Genomic DNA, 27,670 nt, shown 5'->3' with positions numbered 1-27,670 from the left:
CAGTGTTATTTCAAACCCAAGTAGGAAATAACACAGTCAATGGTCAGGAAATTGGAGAGAAACTTTTTGTTGCTTTATATCATATAGAGAAATACAACATTTAGTGTTCCGATTTCAACCAGTAAATCTCACAGATTCCCACTCTTAGCATACAGCCTGACATAGCCTCAATTATTGTAAAAGGAATCCATATAGAATCTCAACATCATGTATATCCACAAGACTGGGATCCTAATTAGAATAAGATATACTCCATGTTTGTATAAATAAATATGTCAAAATAGAGTCTACTGTCATGTATCTAAAAAGAACAAATAACACACACACACACACACACACACACACACACAGGAATGTGATCTAGTTCGACAGTGCTCACAGGAGGCACTGTAAATCATCCTGTAGTATCTCTCTCTCTCTCTCTCTCTCTCTCTCACTCTCTCTCTTACACACACACACACACACACACACACACAGAGAAATGCAGAGATACTTGGTGGGCAAAAGTAGGCATAATAAAAAAAAAAGTAGGCATCGGGAAAGATCAAGGACTTCTCTTACTATCTTTTCTTTCTGTCAGAAAGCAGTAAATTTTGGTTATTTGTCCTCCACATTTTATTCACCTCTCCAAATACTTAGACAAAGATTGATTCTCAGCATTGTGCATCACTTGTGGAAAGAAAGCAAACTGTTGATCATGAAGCATTCACTCTTTTTCTCTTCATGTTTGCATGTTTATCAAGAAAGAATAGTAGTTAGAAAAGGATATGTACTCACCCAGACTCTCTGATTTTAACCCAAAGAATGTTTGTACAGTATATGACAACAGTCATCTTGCTTAATCCAAGTTTTCCTAATGTTTACAAAGTGCCTTTGTTCCTTACAGTATGAAAGATCACTGGCAGGAGGCTCCTAATGCTCATCTAAATAAATGACTTCCTAGGAGCCCTAAAAGGGGTTGATAATAATCAGTACTGGGTGACTTAGAATTTAGCCCTTTTTTTTTAGTCTTAAAATTATTCTGTTTTTTAATTAACATCATCATGTGAATCAAAATGCATCCCTCCCCGACAGGAATATCGTGGATGGTTTAAACTCTTACATTGTTGGAACTTCTATCTGTGCTATAGGCTCTCTGGGATTGATTAGAACATACAACTCATTCAGTTATTTCTAAGGCTCTGCCATGTAAGCCTATTTTGTCTGATCCTCTTCTTTGTTCTTATTGTTAGTTATGTATCTTTATGGAGAAGGACCATGTTTTAATAGAAAGAGCAGTTGACTTAGAGTCAGGATTCCTAGAGTTCAGTCTGGGTCTGTGATTTACCAGCGATACAAACTTGCATGTCATGAGTGTCATGAACAATAAGATAATAGTACACTCATTGTACTGATAAGATGATTAACATAACATACCTGAAAGATTTTGGCACAAAGGGAGTGCACAGTACATGGTATGTCAGTTCACTCTGAACTCCTAAACTGCCATTTTTAAATTTTTCAAGGTAAGCAAAAAATAATTTAAATATGTTCATAAATATTCAAGGTATTTTCTTTATCAAATAATTATATCCCATGTTCTTTTCTCTATTTTATTAAAAACTTACCAAATACAATAAATCATTCAGATTTCTTAACTGTTACATCCTCTTTGCTTTCTGAAAATAGCTCTTCCCAACTTTGCTTTAATCTACCTCATTTACACATTAGTGTAGGGTTTCCAAGTTTTCCATGTAGAATAAATTACTTGGTTTATTGGAACTACAATCTTCAAAACAAGTAAGACAGTATAGACATAAACATGAATATCTCTAATATTCACATCCTCTAGTATATCATTAAATTTTTCTATTTATGTATTGATGTATGAACATACTTTATGGCTTCATGCTGAAGTGTGAAGGCAATAATTAAGTAGCTGAGACTGTTCCTTTTTTTATATATTTTTTTAGATGTTGATGGACCTTTAGTTTATTTATTTATATGCAGTGCTGAGAATTGAATCCAGAGCCTCACAAATGCTAGGCAAGTGCTCTACCACTGAGCCACAACTCCAGCCCCTGTTCCTCTTTTTAGTATTTTTAACCTTAGCTATCTTCTCTTTGAGCTGTACTCATGTGTAGAATCCATACAGAAGAATCCTACACCTCCAGGTGAATGCTAGTAGTTGGAGTCAGTGGGAGGCAGATCAAAAGTAAAGCTTTTATCTCTAATACAAACTCATGTCATATATTTGAGTTTGTAGTAAGTCAATCTGCCACCTAAGTACTCTCTTACCTCTGGGTTTCAAGTATTTTCAGGGGGGTTACTGGTGCCTCTGGCAGCCAATTTAAGTCCATCTTTGTTTTCTTCTAGGAGACTCTATATTCCCACAAGTGATTTAAAGTTGATTCTTTCAAACTTCCTAATGGTAGCCAATTGTAGAATACTAAGGACAATGAATCAAAGACCTAATCATGTCTTACTCATTAAATAGCATTTTTTTAATTAATTTTTTTTCTGATTTTAGAAATAATATATATTCATTGTGGAAAATTGGTTTATTCAGAAAAGGCCAAAGAGAAAAGTGAAAGTCATCCATTATTTTAGATATAAGTATTGAAATTTTAGCATATTTTCATGAATATACTTTATATAGTATGAAGCATTATTGACAGCATATTCTACTTGCCATATTATATCCTTGAATATACTTCATATAGTATGAAGCATTATTGATAGCATATTCTACTTGCTATATTATATCCTTGTGGTTAAAATTCATGTATTTTATATATTTTTGATTTTATTTATTATGGTACTGAGGATTGAACCTAGGGGCACCCTCCCACTGAGTTATATCCCAACTCCTTTTATTTTTTTATTTTGAGACAGGGACTCATTAAGTTGCTGAGGGTGGCCTCAATCTTGTCTTCTCCTACTTCAGTCTCCCAAGTAGCTGGGTTTTGGCTCATGCTATTTTTAAGCAGGGTTTTAATGAATCATATCATTTTAAAATGTACATATAAAGGAGGAAAACATATGTAATTAGTGGAAGTAAAACAATTTCCTGTTGAATTTCTTGGTACTTTCTACTCGTCTTTAGCATTTTTAAGCTAACTACAAGGTTTGAGAGCATTATTCTTATTTCCTGTTAATAAAAGCTAATTCCCATCATCAGAAATCTTTGTAATGCCCTTTTTATAGAATGTAAAATGAATGCTATACATTTTTGTAGAATGTAAAATGTGCTATACATTTTTATCTTGGTGGTGTATCCTGGTCATAATCTCTTAACATATTTTATTTATTATTGATTTTTCTGTTTTTTAAATTTTTGTTTATTCTAATTTGTTATAAATGACAGTAGAATGTGACTCAATTAATATTACACAAATAGAGCACAATTTTTCATGTCTCTGGTTGATTCATGATTTTAATTCTTACGCTATAGGAGTCTTATTAAGGAAGTCAGAGCCTAATCTGACAAGATGGAGATTTGGGCCTACTTTTTCTTCTATTAGATGCAGTCTCTGGTCTAATTCCTAGATTCTTGATCCACTTTGAGTTTTGTGTATAGTGAGAGATAGGGGTTTAATTTCATTTTTTTTCATATGGATTTCCAGTTTTCCAAGCACCATTTGTTGAAGAAGCTATCTTTCTCCAATATATGTTTTTGGTGCCTTTGTCTAATATAAGATAACTGTACTTATGTAGGTTTGTTTCTGTGTCTGCTATTCTTTGCCATTGATCTACAAGTCTATTTTGGTGCCAATACCATGCTGTTTTTGTTACTATTGCTCTGTAGTATAGTTTAAGGCTTGGTATAGTGATGCCACCTGCTTCACTCTTCTTATTAAGGTTTGCTTTAACTATTCTGGGTCTCTTATTTTTCCAGATGAATTTCATGATTGCCTTTTCTATTTCTATGAAGAATGTCATTGGGATTTTGATTGGGATTGCATTAAATCTGTATAGTGCTTTTGGTAGTATGGTCATTTTCACAATATTAATTCTGCCTATCCAAGAACAAGGAAGATTCTTCCATCTTCTAAAGTCTTCTTTAATTTCTTTCTTTAGCATTCCGTAGTTTTCCTTGTAGAGGTCTTTCACCTCTTTCGTTAAGTTGATTCCCAAGTATTTTATTTTATGAGGCTATTGTAAATGGAGTATTTTTTCCTCATTTCTCTTTCAGAGGTTTTGTCACTGATATACAGAAATGCCTTTGATTTATGCGTGTTGATTTTATATCCTGCCACTTTGCTGAATTCATTTACTAGTTCTAGAAGTTTTCTGGTGAAATTTTTGGGTCTTTTCTGTATAGAACTTATATCATTGGCAAATAGTGCTAATTTGAGTTCTTCTTTTCCTATCCATATCCCTTTAATTTATTTCATCTGTCTAATTGCTCGGGCTAGTGTTTTAAGAACTGCGTTAAAAAGAAGTGGTGAAAGAGGGCATCCTTGTATTGTTCCAGTTTTTAGAGGGAATGCCTTCAATTTTTCTCCATTTAGAATGATGTTGACCTGGGGCTTAGCATAGATAGCTTTTATAATGTTGAGATATGTTACTGTTATCTCTAGTTTTTCTAGTGTTTTGAAAATGAAGGGGTGGTTTATTTTGTTAAATGCTTTTTCTGCATCTATTGAGATGATCATATGATTCTTATCTTTATGTCTATTGATGTGATGCATTACATTTATTGATTTCTGTATGTTGAACCAACTTTGCATCCTTGGGATGAGCTCCACTTGATCATGGTGAACTATCTTTTTGATATGTTTTTGTATTTAATTTTTCAGAATTTTATTGAGAATTTTTGCATCTATGTTCTTTAGATATATTGGTGTGAAGTTTTCTTTTTTTGATATGTCTTTGTCTGGTTTTGGAATCAGGGTGATATTGGCTTCATAAATGAGTTTGGAAGTGTTCCCTCTTTTTCTATTCCATGAAATAATTTGAGGAGTATTGATATTAGTTCTTCTTTAAAGGTCTTATAGAACTCAGCTGTGTATTCATCCTGTGCTTTTCTTGGTTGGTAGGCTTCTGATGGCATTTTCTACTTCATTGCTTGAAACTGATCTGTTTAAATCATGTATATCATTCTGTTCAGTTTGGGCAAATCATGAGTGTAGAAATTTGTTGATGCCTTCAATATTTTCTATTTTATTGGAGTACAAGTTTTCAAAATAATTTCTGATTATCTGTATTAATAATAATTTCTGTATTTCTGTAGTCTGTGTCATAATATTTCCTTTTTCATCACGGATGTTGTAATTTGAGTTTTCTCGCTCCTTCTCTTTATTAGCATGGCAAAGGTTTTATCAATTTTATTTATTTTTCAAAGAACCAACTTTTTGTCTTGTCAGTTTTTTCAATTGTTTCTTTTGTTTAGATTGCATTGATTTAAGTTCTGATTTTAATTATTTCCTGTCTTCTACTGCTTTTGGTGTAGATTTGTTCCTTTTTTTATAGGGCTTTGAGATGTAATGTTAGGTCATTTATTTGTTGACTCTTTATTCTTTTAAGGAATGAACTCCATGCAATGAACTTTCCTCTCAGTACCATCTTCATGGTGTCCCAGAGATTTTGATATGTTCTATCAGTGTTCTCATTTACCTCTAAGAATTTTTAAATCTCTTTTTTGATGTCTTTTGCAATCCATTGTTCATTAAGTAGCATATTATTTAGTCTCCAGGAATGAGAATAGATTTTAATTTTTATTTTATCATTGATTTCTAATTTCATTCTATTATGAACTGAAAGAATACAGAGTAGTATCTCTACTTTTTTGTATTTAAAAGGGTTGCTTTGTCGCATAATACATGGTCTATTTTAGAGAAGGATCCATGTGTTGCTGAGAAGAAGGTGCATTTGCTCACTGATGAATGAAATATTCTATATATGTCAGTTAAGTCTAAGTTATTTATTGTATTATTGAGTTTCAGAGTTTCTTTGTTCAGCTTTTGTTTGGAAGATCTATCCAGTGTTAAAGTCACCCAGAATTATTGTGTTGTGTCTATTTGACTCTTGAACATGAGAAGAGTTTGTTTGATGAATATAGATGCTCCACTGTTTGGTGCATATATGTTTATAATTTTATATCTTGTTAAGCAGTATGAAATGTCCTTCTTTATCCTTTTTGATTAATTTTGGCTTGCAGACTATTTTATTTGACATGAGGATGGAAACCTGTGCTTGTTTCCGTAGCCCATGTGAGTGGTATGTTTTTTCCCAACCTTTTACCTTCAGTCTGTGGATATTTTTTTTTTCCTATGAGATATGTCTCTTGGAGGCAGCATATTGTTGGGTCTTTATTTTAAATTCAATCTGCCAGTCTATGTCTTTTGATTGGTGAGTTTAAGCCATTAGCATTCAGGATTATTATTGAGACATGATTTGTATTCCTAGCCAGTTTTGTTTATTTTGGGGATTTAACTTGACCTTGTCTCTCCTTTGATTAGTTTTACCTTTAGTGTAATACCTCTCTCTGCTGATTTTCATTGTTGTTTTTCATTTCCTCCTCATGGAATATCAGTCCAATATGAAAAGTAATATATATAATATCAAAATTAAAATTAGAATTATTTATGAAATCCATGCCCATGTGGGGAGATTTCTAATTGAGTTTTCCTGATTTGATTCTTCTCAAGATTTGAGACATTTAGAAGATAACCACTTCTTGACTTTTCCTCTAACTTTTCCTGGGTTGGGGTTAGTGATCATATCAGCTTACCTCTGATACAGTTCTAGGGAGGATCTTTCCAATCTTTGGTGTGTCTCAGTACCTACTAACTTTCTGTTGGGTCAATAGAGACAGTCCCTGATTGCGACTTTAGTGGCCAAGTTATTTCCTTTTAGGGAGTGCAGGCTTATGTTCCCTTCTGAAGAGAATGTCCATGTTTCCCAGGCTGTCACACCCAATGTGGGCTACCTGAGGCATATTTTGGAGTGTGCAGAGGATGGAAATTCTAAGGTAGAGGTATTATAATCTTTTTGATGTGGTGGTGGCTGGTTTGTGGATGAGTGCTGTTCCCTCTTGAGTGCAGAGGTCATAGGTTAATGAGCTTGTATCTGGGCACACTGGATGGTGGTTGTTGGCTGTGGGATGCTTCTTCTTAAGCCCATTTGTGTGGTATACTGCTGTTGTGTATAGGCACAGGTTCTCTGCTGGATGTTTGGGGTTATCTTTGGAATTGACTTCTGTGGATCTGTACCTTTGAATGATAAATGAATTAATGGCACCTCTGGAATTTACAGCTGTGGATCTTCCTAGAGGTGCTGGGGCACTGGAGTTACTTTCTATTGCTGGGGTGTCCTCTCCAACTAATGCTTATTCATCAGTTCAGGAGACCAACTCTGCATGCTTGGAAGATGCTGTAGCTGCTGGCTGTTTCTATTAGGTGTAAGGGCACAGGATGCAGGGATGAGGGGTGCCACTGATTGCTGTGCATCCATTGCTTCCATAGGGATTCTTTAAATTGACATAGAGCTTAGTGGCTGACTGGTCAGCTGTTCTTTCAGTGCTTCATTTCTGGACTATAGAGAAGTTGAGGCTTGCTGCCTGGATCCACTTCCTTTTTTTCAGTATTTTCGTGGTAGCATCTTGTCCTTTGGTTTGTGCAAAGAATTGCTGCAGAGGTACTGCATGGTTTTTTCTTGTGAGCACACTAAAATATTTATATTAAGTTGATTTTTGTAAGTGGTAAGAGATAGATAGGGGTCTAGTTTCATTCTTCCATATGTGGCTATCCAGCACTGTTTATCAAAATTATTATCCTGGGGCCAGGGTTGTGGCTCAGTGGCAGAGTGCTTGCCTAGCATTCATGAGGCACTGGGTTCAATCACTGGCACCATATAAAAATAAAAACAAATAAAAGTATTGTGTCCATCTGCAACTAAAAAAAAAAGAAAAAATAAATGATTATTCTTTCTTCAGAGCATGTTTTTAGCCTCTGTTTTGAAAATTGTTATGGTTTGTATGTGAGTTGTCCTTGTATGAAACAGTGCAAGAAGGTTCGGAGAAATGAATGAGTGGACTGTTAAGAGTCTTAACCAAATAGTGATTTAATCCCCTCATAGGCATTAACTGAATGGTAGCTGAAGTGGTATGGTATAGCTGGAGGAGGTGGGAATCAGGGTATGGCTTTGGTGTATGTATTTTATCTGGAGAGTCGAGTCTCTCTCTGCCTCCTGGTCACCATGATGTGAGCTGCTTCCCTTGGCCATCATCTCCTGCCATGGTGTTCAGCCTCACCCCAAGCCCAGAGGAATGAAGCTGGCCCTCTGTGGACTAAGGCCTCTGAAACTGTGAAGTCTCAAATAAACTTTTCCTCCTTTAAAATTGTTCTGGTTAGAGTCCTTTAGTCACAACAGCAAAAAAGCTGAGTAAAAAATTATTTGGTTTCAAATGTGATGTTTTAATTCTGAGCTCTCTATTCTGTTCTCTTGCTCTCAGTGTCTGCTTTTCTGCCAGCATCATGTTGTTTTTATTACTACAGGTTTGTGATATATTTTGAAGTCAAGTAGTTTAATGTCTCCTGCTTTGTTCTGTTTTGTTTACGATGGCTGTTGCTTTTAGTTTTTATTTGTGTGTGTGTGTGTGTGGTATAAAAAAAGTTGCTAGAAATGAGAGTAGAATGGTTGATCATCAGAACCTAGACAGATTAGAGGGATGGGGTGGGGAAAGGTTGATGAGTGGGAAATTAATTATAATTAGATAGAAATAAGTAATTATAATGTGCTATTGCACAGTAGGATGACTGTAGATAGTGGTAACATATTGTATAATTTAAAAACCTAAAAATAAGATTTTAAATATTTTCACTATAATTTATAAACTTTTGAGGAAACAGATAAGCTTAACCTGGGATATAAACATTATACAATGTGCCCATGTATTGAAATATCACTTGGTACCTCATAAATATGTACAATTTTTATGTTTTAGTTAAAAATAATAATAAAAAAGAATTCCACCATTCCAGGCTACCATGGGTAATCTCAAAGGGAACAGACTAAAGGTAAGTCTTGCTTAAATGTTCTACTTTGAATTTGTATCAATAGCAAACAATATAGGTTTACTCTGACATTTGAGTCCTAAAACTTTCCAGGGAACTAAATGGAGACTCCAGTAGAGAATATAAACCCTTCTTTGCTTTCTTCAAAGAGACTTTTGTAATCCCAGAAGTGATTTAAAGTGGCATTTCTCATCTGTGTGGGAAGTAGTAGGTCCTAAAAGTTTAACAATACTGCCTCAGAGAACTAATTGTATCTTATTTATTAAGCAATAGCTTATTTTTAAAAAAATAAACTAAATTTTTCTAATTCAATAATACATATTAATTGAAGAAAATCTGGGAAGTTTGGGAAAGCCTAAATGGAGAAATCAAATTCATCCATAATTCCAGATATGGTAACTATTATTAGTTTAATATGTTCATAGGCATATGGTAAATAATAGGAAAAAACTGTAATTCTCCTATTGTATTTTCAACACAGAACACTCTGTCAACAATTTACTTCTGACATGAGATAACCAGATGTGTATCTTCTCCACATCAAGCAATTTTCTGACTTCACTGGATAGTCCTACAATTTATTTCAATTCTGAACTACCTACGTGGAGTTTGCATCAGATCCCACAGGTAAGGGGCTCAGTACCACAAGATTGTTCCCTACTTCAGATGCCAAAAGCAAATCTGAGCCTCAGGGACTTCTGACCAACTGGCTGCATGTTGAAAGTTCCTTTAGGTATTATTTTTTTTTTTGAGTTCTTTATATATCCTGGAGGTTAGTTCTCTATCTGATGTGCATATGGTAAAAATTTACTCCCATTCGGTAAGCTCTATCTCTACCTCATTGATTATTTTTTTGGATGACCTTTGATTTATTGATTTCTGATTTATTGATGATTAAATATTTGATTTATTGATTCTTGATTTTATTTCTTGCACTTTAGGAGTCTTATTAAGGAAATTGGGGCCTAAACTGGCATGATGAAGATTTTGGCCTTTACAGTGGCCACATCAACCTACTTAATTCTTCTGTTAGTTGAACATTGTTTAGAGTGAAAAATTCTCAACAGTTGCATTATGAGCCAGTATACTGAGCATGTCTTTGCATAAAGTTAACAACTCTGAGAATTGATTTTCAAATTTCATTTATTGAAGAAAGTCATAACATCTTTCATGGCATATGTTGATTTTCTATGTTTTATTTCTTCCTCAATGACATTTAAAAATATTTTTCACTGACAAAAATGAATCATGTTGTCAAATTTTATTCTCTTCTTTTTAACACTACAAATAGTGATTCCATTTAGTCTCAGAATTTGAAACAAAAAGTATATTTTGTAATATCCATGTAAAAGAATTGAATTTTCATGAGTTAACATTCATCTCAACAGATAGTCAAGGCAAATGTTATTAATTATAATAGCATTTAGTTAATAATTATTTCAAGTCAGAATTTATTTTCCTGTTCTAAAGTAAACTATGGTTTTCTCAGCCATTGAAATTGTTGCATTTCTATTACTTGTTGTGCTAGGCCATTGTAAGCTTAAGTAAAGGAAAGGCTGGATAAGTTTGGGACCTTGTGTATACACTTGAACAGAGACATGGATAAGCAAAATTAAAGTGACTGTGCTTATAGTTATGTCTGTTTAGAGGAACCAATGATACCAGAATGATGCTTATGGGATCTGGGACTCTGGTACTGAAGGTCAAAGTAAAGATAATTGGCAATTATCGAGAGCAAAGTATCATTTTGAACCAAGTGTCACAGATTTCTGACATATCTCTCCATTAAATATTGTCCATTCTAATTTCTATCTCTTGACCATTTTACCTGAGTAGTAGTCATTTGCTCTTCCCAGAGAGTGTGAGCTGGAAGAATCGTTGCTGGTTTGCAAGTTATACAATTAAATTGTACTAGCTACTTTGTTTTAATTGCTTCTGAGGGACTTTATCCCAAAATTACTAGGAAGTGAACTTTAAATTACTTTGGGGATTAGAAACATTCTCAAAGCAGCAAACATTTTAAGTTGCTTTGGTGTTCCATTGGCTGATCCTTTAAAGGATCCTCTAGTAGTAAAGAAGACTGTGAAGAGCCCCGGCTTTCATCATTACTGAAAGTCGTTTCTGTTTTGCCCCTGGTTAATTGGTTTTTCCAATGCCAGAAACTTGATTTTAATGAGAACTGGGACGTAGATAGTTCTTATTTATTTTGCTGAAATTATTGAAGTGGAAATCATGAGACTAGCAATCTTGTAAAAATGCAGGACTTCTGGTTTTGGCATTTTAATATAGAAACACTCCATATTCCAATGTAATGGGGATACAAATAATTATAGAAAATTGCTATATTAAGAATTTTCAAGTGGCCTACTCCTCACTGTCATAAGTATTGCTAAATATGCAGGGAGAAGATCTCAGCTCTGCTGTTAGAGCAGAGGAAGCTGACATCTGTGCAAAGAGGAGGTAATACGCATTTTCTCCTACCTGAAGGTAAAAGAGTAAATCTCTTGTTACTGAAATTTTGTAATTTGTACATTTATGATTGTAGCTTGAGACTGGGCACTAGTGTTTTCCTGAGGTCAATTTATTATTCATTATGTGCATCAGGCAGGACAATATAATGTTTTACAGATATTTCCTGATTGTTACTCAAAGACAGAAAGAAAAATTGTTCTACCTAACAGTGTTTCTTGTTTTGTTTACCAACATGCTGTAGTTAATATTCTTAGTATGTTGCAGGCACTTATAGTTCCCCCAAATTAAAAACAACCAAAAGTCCTTTTTCAAAAAATACATCTTCTTTACTATTTGTCCTTTGAGCTCCAAAACTTTTCTGAAACTGAGGTTAAATTACCTTTGGAGCAGGATTTACGTATGCTGCTTTGTTTTAATAACTGAAGAGCAGTGATTTTTGTTAAGGATATCATGTTGGTTATTCAGAAAAAACTGTTATGACATACATGATTTTTAAAATGGTCAAATGCTTGTTGGCCAATATTATTTGATACATTTTAGATTTATTCTGAATTATTTGGTCAAAATACTAATGTGACATTACATTAAAGTAATTTTAAATTCATAATGCAAATGAGTTGCATAATTCTAACCCAGTTGCATGTGTTCTTAAAATAGTCTCTAAGAAGGACATTTAATTTAGAGCTAAACTTCTTTTATGAGATATGAAAGTCTAACTGATCTTAACTTCAAGGATAGTAATGTATTCTTGTGTTATTTGTATATTCAATTATAGGTCTTTATTGCCCATGAGGAAATCCACTTAAGAATGTAAACAGTTCTTACAGTCACTGCTGTAGCAGATCACATGCATTCCAGCCGGTATAGAATTCCTGTCGGTGAAAGAAAATATTAACATGGGAAAATACAATCAATCTTCTGTGACAGAATTTGTCTTGCTGGGGCTTACAGGTTACCCAGAGCTTGAGGCCATTTACTTTGTGCTGGTACTTTGCATGTACCTGGTGATCCTGTTGGGAAATGGAGTCATCATCACTGTTAGTGTCTGTGACTCTCACTTGCACACCCCCATGTACTTTTTCCTCAGTAACTTGTCATTCTTGGACATCTGCTACACTAGTTCTTCTATTCCCTTATTTCTCAGCAGCTTCTTAACTTCAAAGAAAACCATCTCCTTCTCTGGATGTGGAGTGCAAATGTTTCTCTCCTTTGCTATGGGAGCCACAGAGTGTGTCCTTTTAAGTATGATGGCATTTGATCGCTATGTGGCCATCTGTAACCCTCTGAGATACCCCATCATTATGAGCAAGACTTCTTATGTGCCCATGGCTGCTGGGTCCTGGATCGCAGGGAGTGTCAATTCTGTGTTGCAGACTTCGCTTGCAATGAAGCTTCCTTTCTGTGGTGATAATGTCATTAATCATTTTACTTGTGAAATCTTGGCGGTATTAAAATTGGCCTGTGCTGATATATCCATTAATATTATTAGCATGGTTGTTGCTAATGTGATTTTTCTTGTGGCCCCAGTACTTTTTATTTTTATATCATATGTTTTCATTCTCTCCACCATCCTGAGGATTCCTTCTGCAGAGGGAAAACGGAAGGCCTTTTCCACGTGCTCTGCCCACCTAACAGTGGTTATTATATTCTATGGGACCATCCTGTTCATGTATGCAAAACCCAAGGCTAAAGACTCTTCAGGGGCTGACAAAGAACAAGTCACAGACAAAATCATTTCGCTCTTCTATGGAGTGGTCACACCCATGCTCAATCCCCTCATCTATAGCTTGAGGAACAAAGATGTGAAGGCAGCTGTGAAGAATATACTGTGTCGAAAACGTTTTTTGGAAGGAATGTAAATGCTACTCCATTTTTTTATTGTTTTACTCTAAATGCAGGGGTAATTTTTACTTGGTGGTTCCAAAATAAATGTAAGGACTGGTGGTACCACTAATTTTTTAAATTCTTAATTTTTTTGTGTCTGATATTTAAATGAAAGAGAAATGTAGGGCTAACCTTTTCCCTTAACAATAGGTTGAAGAAGAGGAGAGACAGAAATTTATGCATAAAAAATTCTCATCCAAATCACCCTCTTTCTCATGGATAATGAAGTTTAGTTTAACTTTGAAATGATGAGTTCTATAATCTTATGTATAGGGAAATAACATTTTAATAACAATCTCTTTTATGTGAATCAGTTTTATAGTCACATCATTCTTAGAAAATCTAGTAGGAAGGCTCTTGTTACTGATTAGAGTACTATATAAATTCAACATAAAGTGACCCATAATGAGATAGATATGGTCATATAGAGGGGATTGAGGAACACTTGGGTATTGGGTACCTGGGCTGGACATATGTCATTTTCATTGAAAAATATGATGCTATATCACCTAGGTCTGATTTCCTTTTGGTTACTATCTGGCAAGCACCCCACCTACCATAAAAAGACACCTGGGGCAATATCACCTTTTGTTTATCCAGCTGATAGTGAATTTTGGTCTATCTTGTGTTTAAATCAGTGAGCAGTGGTATCTTCGAATAAGAAACATTCTTATTATCTTTTAACATTGTTATTGTTTAATGGCTGAAAAATTAGTTTCTAAAGAATTTGACAAGGTTCTCTAAGAACACAATGGTAATTTATTAATGATAATTTAGTATAGTTTAACAAATTAGCTATTTCTGCAGTTACATGAATTTCCTGTAGAATAGGAGCTTTCCTTTCATTCATTCAGTTATTTGTTACTTATTTAACCAACCAGTATTTGTTGATACCTATATTTTCTCAGGCATTGTGCTAACTATTGAAAAAAATAACACAACTAAACAACCTGGAAAAACAAAAAAACAGAACATGAGGAACACTTTTTTTTTGGTTTTGGTTTTTTGGAATATAGACTAACATTAATTGGGGACAAAAATATTTTAAAAAATTACCTCTCCCCAGTTGGGTCTTGGGTCTTGGTTGGACTGAACAGAGTAATGGGTAGACTTGGAGCAATTAATTAATTAATTTATTGAGATGCTGAAATCAAACCCATTGAGTTACACTCTCAGCCCTACTGGGAGTAATTTAAACGTGGTCATATGCTATCTTCATATGAAAGCATTTGAACCATCTTTGAGAAAGAAAGAAAGGGGTTCAGTGAGAAAGAGGGGACAGTAGAGTGAGGAAGAAAGCAGTGCATACTAGAGATTTCAAAAGCAAGAGAATGAGATACTGCAAAAATAGAATTAGGGAAAAAGGAAAAGAATAACTAAATAGAATTTTGGGGAAGTTTAGATGCTGGTTTTGTGTGGCCCTACCTCATTAAGTCTTAATAATCTCAATAAAGATAAACAATATTCTTTAAGACATTTTGTGATGGATTCAGTTTCTTTTTGCAGTTTCAACATTCTAAGACTGGCTATAGATGAGCATAATTTGGGTATGTAACAGACTTAAGGGGGAGTGGTTCTCAATTACAGTGTAGCATGTGAAGAGTTTTTGAAGGGAGTATGTAAAATTTCCCTTGAAGTGGGGATTGTGTCCCAGGAAGGAAAGGGTGACTTATGCTTAGCTGAGTTGGGAAATATCTCAAAAGACATTTCAGAAGGACAAGAAAGTAAAAGAGAAATTGTTATAAAGCATCAGAACACTTATTTGCCTCATATGCATGCTGACATTTCTCTGAAGGAGAATTAATACGTTGATTCTGAATTTTGTTTTTGAATCAGGATTTTTCATATGCTGCAAACTGAATTTCCTTCGAAAGAAACATTTACTCCGAAATATTTTTATAAAACAATATTTTTTAAAAGGTCAACCTACAATATTTGGACTTATTTTAAAGATTTTTATTAAATTTTGAATATGAGTTTGTAGTAACATTGGGGCAAAATACAAACCAAGAAGAGTGATGATATATTAAGCAACAATAGCATATATTGCACTTCACTAGCCACCCACAGTCAAGGTTTTATGAAGAGAAAATATTTAGAATAAATTTACATATTGCTTATGAATCAGAGTCAATGATTTTTATATTTTTTTGCCAATTGATTATCAGAGAATATTGTACACTTCTATGCTTTTTGTCTTGCCCAGACCAGATGACCTTTTCAGTTTGTTTTAATCAGTCTTTTCTTACCTGTTTCCTCCTATGTTTTAAGGTAAGCTGATATTTTACCAACAGTGTTTGAAATTGTGATTTTGGGGATGGAATTGTATATAATATCCACTTTTCTTACTTCAAATACCTGGACTTGTATTTTTGGGGAGAGAGAGAGAGAGAGAGAGAGAGAGAGAGAGAATTTTTTTAATATTTATTTTTCAGTTCTCGGCGGACACATCTTTGTTTGTATGTGGTGCTGAGGATCGAACCTGGGCCGCACGCATGCCAGAGGAACGTGCTACCACTTGAGCCACATCCCCAGACCTGGACTTGTATTTTTACTATCCTTTTTCAATTTTAATTAATTAGTTCATTCAACAGTTAATACTGCCAACCATTTGGACGTTTTATAATGAAGAGTTAGCCATGGTTCCGACATTGAGAAGATTTCAGGAGCTAACAAATGATTATAGCATAAAAGAAAAACTATGGTAGTAAAGGTAAGGTCAGAGCAGCACAGAGTAAGGAATAACCAACTCGAGGGCAATATTAGAAGGCTTTGCAGAGATTGTGACATTCTACCTGTCCCTTCTGACATTGCTAAGATTTCACTAGGGAAGGAAAGTGACAACACAGAGGAAATAGCATTTGTTATTATTGTCCTTAGGTGTGAAAGAACATGGAGTAATTATAAAACTACATGGTGAATGAACACAGTATGTGTAAAAGTAATGGGAACAAACATGGTCATGAAAAGAAGATGAAATACTTAGCCAGAAATGTAGATTGGAACTAGATAAAGTCCCTGGGTAAAATATAAAAACAATGGTAAATAAGTCAATGTATCAAAGGTTTTCCAAATGGAAGAGGCCAACAAATATAATTTGCTCAGAAGCCATATGTGTTGGATTTTCTTGGATAAGATTAATTTCATTTTTTTTAAGTCTTGACCTTGTAACTTTACTTGTTTGTACTACTTAGACAACTTATTTCTACATTTTGTGAGATCATTTTCATAAAGTGATGTAGTTAGATTAATACTAAAATTTCTAACTCTGGCATTGTTTCCACACATATCTTCCTTTCTTTTCTCTGCTTATATTTAAAATTTTGCCTCAAAATATGTCAGCTTATTTTATTCATGAACTCAAAGGTGTCAGTTTCTCATCATTTCTTCCAGCACCATTGTCCACTCATCAGTTTTCCTCATATACCCAAGCACCTCTATATTCCTTAGGTTACAGATAATAGAATTGAACATGAGAGTAACTACATAATAGACCAAGTCTATTAGTTTGTCTGAAGGAGATTTTTGTATGTTTGCTTCATTTATACAAAACATATTTCATAAAACACAATCCCCTCTCTCATGTGGACTGAGCATGCAGAAGAAACCTTTTTACTTCTTCCAGCTGAATTGATTTCAGTATAGCATAGGTGGTAAAAATATAGAAAGCAGAAATTAGCAGTAATGGAGTAACTGAAAACATTCCATTGCCCAACACATACTATCATTTTAGGAAATACACATGCACACTAGTTTCATTAAAGATACTATTTCAGAAAAATGATCAACGAATGACATTTCTTCCACAAAAGGACATTTGTAATGTTAGTACATTTATGCCAGTTTGTTGAAAAAGCCTAATCCATGAAGAAGAGCTGCCTTCTAAATACAAAGACTCTTATTTATGATGATGGGAAAACTCAGATATTTGCAGATGAACACATAGCAGTCATAAGCCATCACTGCCAGAAGCACAGTATGAACCCCATGAACTGGAAACAGACACTTACGTATTACATCCCGTGAAAGAGTCTTTTTCTCTGATAAGAAGTTTATCAGTATTGCAGAGACAACAGGGATGAAACCTAGATGTTCAGAAAGGAGGGGTTATATACTTAGGTAGGAGGAAGCAGAAAACCTAGATGCTGTTCCAGGGAAGGAGTATATGATTCCAGTTACATCACTAAACATATGACAGAAAAAATTTTTTTATTTAATTCTGAGTATTCAGAAAGACCTCACAGGATGAACTCAATTTCAATTGTCCAATTTTTTTTCATTTTATTTTTCAAATCCAGAGTAATTCAGAAAAGGAAACAACGTGTGAATTAAATGAGTGATTCCATATCGTGTGAATTGGTAATTGAAGTAGGAGGTCAGTCCTATAACTATGCTCTCACTACCTGGAACAGTGATAAAAACAGAGAGATTAGTTCATGAGGTTCTCCTAACTTATGAAGCAATTGAGCTGCTTTTGTAGCTTGCTAAATGTACAACTTCTGTATTCTATTTTCAGAGATCGTGATGCATGAGATTTAATAGAGGGAAGAACCCTTTGTATTTTTATTTTATGCTTTTGTTGGTGCATTTTAGTTATAAATAATAGTGTGATTTACAATAAATACCATTTATTGTAATATATTTGTACATGCACATAACATAATTTGGTCAATTTCGCTTCCCAGAACCCCTTCTTTCCCTCTCACCTTCCATCCCTCAATTTCCTTCCTTTATTATCTGTTTTTGTTGATTTGATTGATCCACAAATTCCACTTTGAGAATAAATATTTTTAGAGAAGGCATATCTTAATATGTTAAAAAATATTTATTTTATATCATACCAATCATTAACAAAACCAATGATTTAGGGGTTTATAGTTTACAATATTTTCATGTTTTACTCATTTTATCAATACTATAATTCTGTGAAGAAAATGAAATCCAGAGAGGTGAAGTTTACTTAAAATCATAGTGAGTAGGCTGCTATTAAAATGTTTTTTTCTGATTTTAAATCTCGTGTATTTTTAGTGCATTGTAGTTATACACAATAATATGCTTAATTTTGACATATTCATAAATGCATATAACAGTTTTCTCCATTTAATATCTTGTACCACCCCATTTCTTCCCATCTTCCCTTACCCTGATCCCCTTCCTCTACTCTATTTATTTATAATTGATGCATTATAGTTCTATATAAAATTATAATGCATTGTGGTATATGCATGCACTTTTTACAATCTAGTCGACTTAATTTTTTCCCCTTTTCCTCTCCTTCTCCTTTTCCCTTAGTCCTTCCTTCTACTCTATTGATTTTCCTTCTGTTTTCATAAGGTCTATCTTTTTAAACTCCTTTTTTCCCCTATAACTTCTGCATATGAAATAAAACTTTTGACCATTGATCTTCTGAGTCTGGCTTATTTCACTTATCATAATGTTCTGTATTTTCATCCATTTAACAGAAAATGTCATAATTTCATTCCTTTTTATGGTAGAGTAGAACACCATTGTGTATATACACCAAATTTTCTTTATCCATTCATCTACTGATGGCCACTTAAGCTGATTCCATAACTTGGCTATTATGGATTGTGCTGCTATAAACGTTGGTATGTAGGTATCACTATATTATGCTGATTTGAATTCTTGTGGATAAATACCAAGGGGTAGAATAACTAGGTTGCTGCCCCTGACTCACACAGGCAGCTAAACTAAGGTCGCTCGTGTGAATTTCTAGTGACACCAAATAAAACACAGACACACACTTTACCTTTAAACAAGCTTCAGGATGGCTTCTCTGCTCTTGGCCTCAGGCTCCCCAAATAGAAGAACAAGATAAATTCATGAGAGGCTGGCAAGAGACAGTGAGCACATTCGGAAGTGGGCTTTTATTGGGAGCACCCTTGTTCTTAGAAAGTTTCATCCAAAAAAGGCCAGAAGGGGCAGGGTTACAAGGGACAGGTGAGTGTAATTCAGCCCAAGGGGCATTGCCTACATCTGAAGACACACCCTCAACTTCCTGAACCAGGACAACAGTCCAGATGACTATGAAATATAGTGATGGTCAAAGCCTCTGGCTTCAGGACAGAAGGCAAGAGTCATTCAGAGTGGCTCCCCACACTAGGTCATAGAGTGGTTCCATTCCTAGTTTTTTGAGGAATCGCTCTATTACTTTCTAAAGTGGTTGTAATAATTTGCAGTCCCATTGACACTGTGTAAGTGTACCTTCCATACACCCTGATCCTTGACAGCAATTGTCATTATTCATCTTCTTCACGATTGCCATTCTAACTCAAGTGAGTTGAAACCTTAGTGTAGGTTTGATCTGCACCTCCCTAATTGCCTTGGATGTTGAAGATGTTTTAACATATTTGTTGGCCATTTATTTCTTCTTTTGAGAAATATCTCTTTAGATATTTCACTCATTTATTGATTTGATTCTTTATTTTGAGTTATTTTTATATTCTGCTTATTAATTCCCTATTGGAGAAGTAACTGGCAAAGATTTCTCCCATTCTGTAGGTTCTCTTTTCATGCTCTTTTTCCTTTGCTGTGGAGAAGCTTTTTGTTTTAATACATGCATTTTTTAATTATTAGACTTTATTGTTATCTAACAATTATGGATGGTGCCTAAGGGCTGGGAATCAGGCAACTTTTAAAATAATATTCTCCAGGTGATTCTAAAGGGCAACCCAGGTAAAAAAACATGGATATGCTTGAGTGATTCTTAAACTTTAAAATTTCTAGCAATCACTTGGGGAATCTTTGAAAATAATTCTGATTCAATGGGTCTGATGTGAGTCCTGAGATCTTCATTTATTAACATGCTCCTAGGTGATGTTGATGCTGCTTGTCTTCAGAACATGATTGCATAGCAAGGCCTTTCAGTCTTCTATACCTTGGAAAGCATCATTGGTATGTTATGTGGATGGCAATTTGTATTCCAAGTGAAAGAACATTCTGGTGGCACTTGGAGGTGAGACTACTGTGTGGTTTATTTTGGTTTTGTGTTGTCTAGATTCAAGGAATAGAAGCATCACATTGCTCTCCATGGAGCCTGCATTCTATTCCTGTCCAAGAAAGTCATTCTTTGTGCACTTGATGAATTGTAGTTAGAGCCATCATTTTCCTAAGGAAGGAATTTTGGTTTAGGTCAAGTACCTGAGATGTGCACCCACCAGTAAGGAGCAAATGATCTTAGTCTTTAAAAACTTAATTGGTAAATTTTAGCAGCTGACCTTCCTGTTTATAGTGAATGAATTGTAGAATTGTATTCTACCTCAGCTACAAAATGTAGTCCTAGATAAATAAATTAACTCATTCAGTGGATGATTAATGAATCAGAATTTTCAAACAATAGTTTTGGTTATTGTGTAGGATTTGCTATGTTGGTCATTTGTCAGCAGGTTATGCTACTCCCTAATTAAATCATGGTCCACATAAAAGATGATTTCTTATCCTAGTGGTTCTTGAAAGGACTCTTATCTAATTTAAGTTTTATTTAACTATTCAGGCTTTATAAACAGAGCAGTGAAGAATGGAAAGGCCAAGATACACTCCTATTTGGTACTGTTTGTGACTGGAATTTGATTGACTGTAAGTCACAACCAGCCTACTATTAGTGTACCCAAAACACTGAGGCTTTGAATGAGCATCAATAGTTGGGTTTGTACTGAAGCTATTAAGAGAAGGTGTGAGTCAAGTGGGATTTCTTTTCATGTAATTTCTCCAGAATGTTTGGTCCTATTTACTTTCAGAAAACAATTATTTTATGCTGATAAGGTTGTACATTTGGCACTCTAATATCCTTGAAGTAATTGCTGCCAAAAGATTTTACTTGAAAACATCCCTATGGGATCCACCCATCTCTTTAGGTGCTTTTGAGAAAAAGATAATTAATTGCATAGACGCCATTAACGGTATTTCTTTTGCAATGCTAGAATAACTCTGTTAAGAACCAATTGATTGATTCCAAATGTTTGACCTTTCAAAAGAGCATAGTGTTGAATATCTTTTTGCTAGAAACCTTCTCTACATTTATGTTTACTTCTCTAAGGTGGAGTCACAAAATTTGTTTGGATAAAGAGAACAAAAAATCTTAGACTAGGGATAGTTACTAATTAATGATTTCCCCTAGGCTTTAGGGTGTTGGATAACTTTTCTATCATTGCATGTTGCCCTTCTATATTCATTTGATGATGGAGAATTATGAAATTTTCATAGTACATTCACTTAATGGACTATTTGTAATTACTAAATAGATTTTTTGAAGAATTTATATTATTGAAAAAATACTTATACTAGTATAGATAAATAAAAGAAAGACAAAAACAGAATTCTACATTTTTATCCAGAACAAGATTTATCAAAAAAATTACCATGATATCTTTCCTAAAATTTCTTGACTTGAAAATTAATACAGACACATTTAGACAGAACAAAACAATTCCAAATAAAAGAAACAAATGAAGATGATACCTAATTACATTAGAAAAATTGATTCGGTAAATAACGTAAAAAACTTAATATAAATGATTAGGCAATTTCTTCACATCTGTGGATATTACACACTGAGGCTGTGTTGCACTTTATAGTCATTGATGTTTCCTACATCCTAGATTGTGGCAGAAAGGATAGTATACTTTAAAATACTTGTTATCGAGGGGCAAATTTGCTTTATAACATTATCACCTGTGTCTAGATTAAATGAGAGGTTGATAAAAGTAAAAGTTTTATTTAACTATTTAGGCTTTATAAACAGACCAGTGAAAACTGGATAGGCCAGGTTTCACTCCTATTTGATACTGATAAAGAACAATTAAAACTTTGCCAAAAAACTTGATTTTTAAAAGTAAAATAGATTCTAAAAAAGAAAACCACAATAATTGGTTGTTGTTCTGTTCCTAAGAAGAAAGGTCAACCATAAGGTGGTGAGACTTGAGAAGATGGCCAGGAATCAATTCGTGTGATCAGGAGGATCAATAAACATTACAAACAATGAGGAACGTTCAGTTTTAATTTATTTCTTCTTATGTGCTGTGATTTTAGTGTTTTGTGTTTAACAAATTATTTTCATTATTTGAGTGGAGTAATTCAATGAAAGAGGATCATTTCTGCAGGAGTGGAGATCAGATGGCCAAGGGGCGCAGAGTGTCTGGAACTTACACATATTTACCATTGCCAATGTATTAATTATTAATTATGCCAATGTGATTAATATAGGTGATACATATATCCCATTAGGTGAATTTTTTGAAATAATCAATTAGAATGAAGTTACAAATTAGCTTTTAAAACACTATGAAAAACTGAATAGCTTGATATCTTTTAGGTTTTCATCGTACAGTTCAAAAATTTCTTAATTTGTTGTGAATTTCAAAATGCCACCTACATTTACAATCTGTTTCAGAGCCAAATAAAATAATTTTAATATTATTAGTATAGTAAAACCATTTTCTTCTTTTATTAATTTATCAAATATGACTTAGGTACAGCTAGGTGTGGTGGCACACACCTGTAATCACAGAGGTTGGGAGGCTAAGGCAAGGGAGGATTGTGAGTTCAAAGCCAGCCTCAGCAAAAACAAGACACTAAACAAATCAGTGAGACCCTGTCTCCAAATAAAATACAAAAGAGGACTGAGGATGTGGCTCAGTGGTCAAGTTCATTCCACGAAAACCAAAGGGGGGAATATACAATATGAACTATATATATAAATTAAATAAATTAACATATATAAAAGTTTATAACAATGCATAAAATATGTAAGCTATTATTATTATTAATAACCAAGAATTAATAAAGAATTCATGTAGCCTAATAACTTCCATTTACCAATAGGGAATAATAAGATAGATGAATAAAGTGATTAAAATGCATTTGGAATAAGAATCTAAGGAGTATATAGAAACTTGGGAATGGGGTAATGAATGTCCTCAAGACTTCTTATTGGTTATTTAAAATACAGTAATGTGAGCAATATAATTAAGTCTTTAGGGTATTATTCTTGAAGTTTCAAAAAGTTTTGAATATCTTTCCCTTGAAGCAATTTAAAATTTTGGCTTAGAAAATTGCAGAAGTCCCTAAGAGCATTAAATATTTAAATTGCCTTCCTGTGCCTAAAAAGATTCTTTAGAGGATTTACTGGGCCTTCACCATGTGCCCCATTCTCAGACTGAACTAGTGAATATTTGTTCTCCCTTCTCTTTTGAACTAGTGAAATTAAACTACACTTCCTTTGGAAACACTTTTGACTGTAATGTACAGAAAATTTTGAAATAATTTGGAAATGGTAACTTTGTCATCAATATTTTCCAAATTCTATGTCCTGTGACATTTGGCTCTCCAAAGGTAACACTTTTTTTTTTTTTTTTTTTTTTTTTTTAGAAACCCATCAGCCTCATAGAAAATTTTGTAGACTAGCCTGAAAATCAAAGATCAAGGAAAAATTTAACTATGTGTGGCAGCCTGACCAGGTAAGACTATCCCTTTAGAGATAATTTGCTGAAAAAATACTAATAACTAACAAATAAAAGAGTTAGTCTTTATGAACTGAGTTGAAAGAACACATATGTTGTGAGGCTGGATTATTTTCTACCAGAAATAGTGTGTAGGGAATAGGAATAAAGATTCCAAGAGAAAGGTCTTAAATAATAGGTAGAAAATTGGGGGAAAAAGGAAAAACAACCAAAAGAATAATTGTAAATCCAAAGCATTATGAACTTCAAAAACAGATGGTTGCTTAGGTCTAATGGGGAATAAAGATTTATTTGGTCAGAATGTATTTTCTACTCCTTGCTTCACTACAAGTGTCTACACTTCATCATTTTCTTTGATTCTGTGAGGTCACAATAGTCTGCAGATCTGAACTCTTGATCAAAATATAAAAGCAGTTTGTTTTCACCAAGGTTTGATTTTGTAGCTATTCACCTCTTAGCACCAATTCAGCTTTGTTGGGTTCACTTTAGCAAATGTTTGTCCATAGTAATCATGAGTAGACAATGTTTTACCTTGTTCCTGTCCTAGAACCTTTACATGGGCAGTTTGTTTGGAATGTGTCATTTCTTGTTCTTGAATACATCATTGGATTTGTGAAAAAAGAAAATGAAGAGAAACAATGAGTCATTATCTAACAGGAAGAAATTCTGACTTATGTTTGCATAAATATTTGGAAGCTTGTTTTGAGTATTTCATTTTGTTGTTGTTAGTGATGCATTTCTATGATAATTTTAGATATTATATTTGTACTACACATACAATTAGATTTTAGATGAATGAATTGCAATAGTCTTTATTTTCAAATGTCAGTCTGTGAGTTCCTTGTTTAAACTGCCGTGGACTTTTGTTATAATAGTATAATATTATTCATTGCAAAATGAGTAAATTTTTGCTATGGTGTGCATCCATCTCAAATCACAGATGTGATGAAAAATAGTAGATTGGATTGGTTAAGGAGAGATGCCTGGTAAAGCCTAACTGATAAATAATATTTGAAGATACTCTTGTAGAAGGATGATGGAAGAACAAGTCACCAGAAGATGAAGGAAACCAAAATAGTACTTGCCATGTGCTACATGCTTTACAGACATTACCTAATTTATTTTCTGAAGGTCCTCATAATGAGGCTATTAAAATCTCCCTGTTATGCATTGGAATATGGAGACTCTGGGAAGTAAATTACTCAAGACCATGAGACTAATGACTGGCTAAGATAGTATTTAAATGCATGTTTTTTTCTACTAGGAAAAGTGGACCTGACATGATAATAAGTTGTATGGTGGCAGTGTTTAGAAGAATGATTCTTAAACTAAAATTGCATCTCAGCCACCATGTATCAAGGAGTAGGAATTTGAGTGGTGTTCTATATAACATAGAATTAAGAAGGCAAATCTTGGCTTGAGATAAAATAGAAATATTCATATTTAGTGTATAAAAGAATCTCAAAGCATAAAGTGTAAAAAGGATGAAAAAAAGGGAAAAGTAGACTGAAAGAAAAGAATCTAATAATGGCTAAAGTCAGAGCAGTGTGGGTAGTTAGAAGAGGAGTGAAATAGGGTGAAAGCCCTTAATTCAGACTTTGCTCTTGTGTAAAGTTTCATTAAGAAGGGGAAATGTACTGTGTTAAGTGCCTGTTTGATTCCAGAAGTTACTTTTTGTTTTGTGAATTGATTGGAGCACTTTCAATGGATGCTGTGCTGAACAAGGATATAACTGGAAATTCGTATGTGTTTATGCATGTGTATAGGTGCATTAGGAGGGGCCTATTTTTGGGAAAAAAATTCATAGAGGTGGCTCATGACCTTCTGAGGAAGGATTTGGAGGTGATGAACACCATTCCTAATTCTTGGGTGATATAATGGGTATTTTAGTAAAAACATTCAAAGTGAGAAGTTTATAGAATTGCCCTGTTGGAAGATATTTTCTTTGTGAAGAAGTTATTTTTTAAAAAATTATTTGAGGGATGTGGGGATAAGAAAGAAAGTAGAATGAAACAGACATTATTACTTTATGCATGTATGTGACTGTATGACCAATGTGATTCTACAATATGTATACTCAGAAGAATGAGAAATTATGTCTCATCTATGTATGATATATCAAAATATACAAGTGCATTCTACTGTCATATATAACTAATTAAAACAAATAAAAAATTTAAAAAAGAAGAAGAAAAGTCCTTACTATAAAAAAATAAAATAAGAAATTCTTTGAATTCTTACAGGTGAAAGACAGATGATAAAATGGAATGGGAAAACCAAACCATTCTGGTGGAGTTTTTTCTGAAGGGACTTTCTGGTTACCCAAGGCTTGAGGTACTCTTTTTTGTACTCATCTTATTATTGTATGTGGTCATCCTTCTGGGCAATGGAACCCTCATCATACTCTCCATCCTCGACTCTCACCTCCACACCCCTATGTACTTCTTCCTGGGGAACCTCTCCTTCTTGGACATCTGCTACACTAGCACCTCAATTCCTTCCACTCTGGTGAGCTTCCTCACAGAAAGAAAGACCATTTCCTTCTCTGGCTGTGCAGTGCAGATGTTCCTTGGCTTGGCCATGGGGACAACAGAGTGTGTGCTCCTGGGAATGATGGCCTTTGACCGCTATGTGGCCATCTGCAATCCCCTGAGGTATCTCATCATCATGAACAGGAATTCCTATGTGTCCATGGCAGCAGGCTCCTGGCTTTCAGGGGTTGTCAACTCTGCAGTGCAAACTGCATATGTGGTACGGTTGCCTTTCTGCAGGAATAATGTCATCAATCATTTTTCCTGTGAAATTCTGGCTGTCATGAAGTTGGCCTGTGCTGACATCTCAGGTAATGAGTTCATCATGCTTGTGGCCACAACTTTGTTCACTTTAATGCCGCTGCTCTTGATTGTCATATCTTACTCATTAATCGTTTCCAGCATCCTCAAGATTCGTTCCTCTGAGGGGAGAAACAAAGCCTTCTCTACCTGCTCAGCACACCTGACTGTGGTGATAATATTCTATGGTACCATTCTCTTCATGTACATGAAACCCAAGTCTAAAGACGCACTTAATTCAGATGGTCTGGATGCAACAGACAAACTTATATCCATGTTCTATGGGGTGATGACTCCCATGATGAATCCTTTAATCTATAGTCTTAGGAACAAGGATGTGAAGGAGGCATTAAAAAATTTACTGAGCAGAAGATTAATTTGCAAGTGAATGGATTATATATTGTGCTGTGAACTAATTGGACATTGTTAAAACTTGAGAATTACATTGGAATTTTGGTTACTTTATCTTTGCTGTTTTGTGTATCATGTTAAAATTATTAGATGCTCATAAAGAATTTTCATTGTATAAGATAGTAAGGTAAGACATAGAGAGAGGTCACCTGCCATCAAGAGATGGGTACTTGCAAACTTTTTGAACAGTTTCTTCATATTTTGTATTTTTTTTGCAGTATCAAGGTAGAAAATTTTGTACCTTTTTATGTTCTTTTTTTGCATGCATACATTATTTCATAGGCAACAATTCATCAAATCATTAAAAATAAACAAAGCTCTCTATTGTGAAAAAAAGTCAAAGAAAAAAATCTTCAAAATGCTTCACTCATATTTTCTATTGGAGAACTTCTATTGCAGTTTTACATCAATCTACAAATTTTCTTAGGCCACCACATGCTAACATGCTATTTATTTGGCAATCTATATTTAATTTAAACCCAAAGTTGCTTTACCATTGAGCTACATTATTAGTTCATTTTATTTTATGTTTTTTAATTGTTTTTTAAAGAGAGAGAGAGAGAGAGAGAGAGAGAATTTTTTGATTTTTTTTTTT

General features: G+C 34.1%; 2 protein-coding genes across 4 annotated transcripts; both read left to right on the top strand.

Annotated features, from left to right (window-relative positions):
• The first annotated feature begins 453 nt into the window (after positions 1 to 453).
• Positions 454 to 27,670, top strand: LOC144377320 (olfactory receptor 13C9). 3 transcript variants are annotated; one of them, XM_078047897.1, is made up of 4 exons: positions 454 to 9,002; positions 9,481 to 9,626; positions 23,742 to 23,830; positions 26,077 to 27,670. In XM_078047897.1, the coding sequence occupies exon 4, from the start codon at positions 26,096 to 26,098 to the stop codon at positions 27,050 to 27,052; it is 957 nt and encodes a 318-aa protein (XP_077904023.1). In that variant the 5' UTR covers positions 454 to 9,002; positions 9,481 to 9,626; positions 23,742 to 23,830; positions 26,077 to 26,095; the 3' UTR covers positions 27,053 to 27,670. The 3 variants fall into 3 exon arrangements, with proteins under 3 accessions (XP_077904023.1, XP_077904022.1, XP_077904024.1); XM_078047896.1 differs by having other exon boundaries at positions 454 to 9,626; XM_078047898.1 differs by lacking the exons at positions 454 to 9,002; positions 9,481 to 9,626 and adding an exon at positions 15,638 to 20,331.
• LOC101966286 (olfactory receptor 13C7) lies at positions 12,179 to 14,081 on the top strand. Its single transcript, XM_040286116.2, has one exon. It carries the CDS (start codon positions 12,368 to 12,370, stop codon positions 13,328 to 13,330), a length of 963 nt encoding a protein of 320 aa, XP_040142050.2. The 5' UTR covers positions 12,179 to 12,367; the 3' UTR covers positions 13,331 to 14,081.

Source organism: Ictidomys tridecemlineatus, chromosome 4 (genome assembly GCF_052094955.1).
Source record: "Ictidomys tridecemlineatus isolate mIctTri1 chromosome 4, mIctTri1.hap1, whole genome shotgun sequence".
NCBI classification, from domain to species: domain Eukaryota; kingdom Metazoa; phylum Chordata; class Mammalia; order Rodentia; family Sciuridae; genus Ictidomys; species Ictidomys tridecemlineatus.
This window is presented reverse-complemented; position numbering and strand designations above follow the sequence as displayed.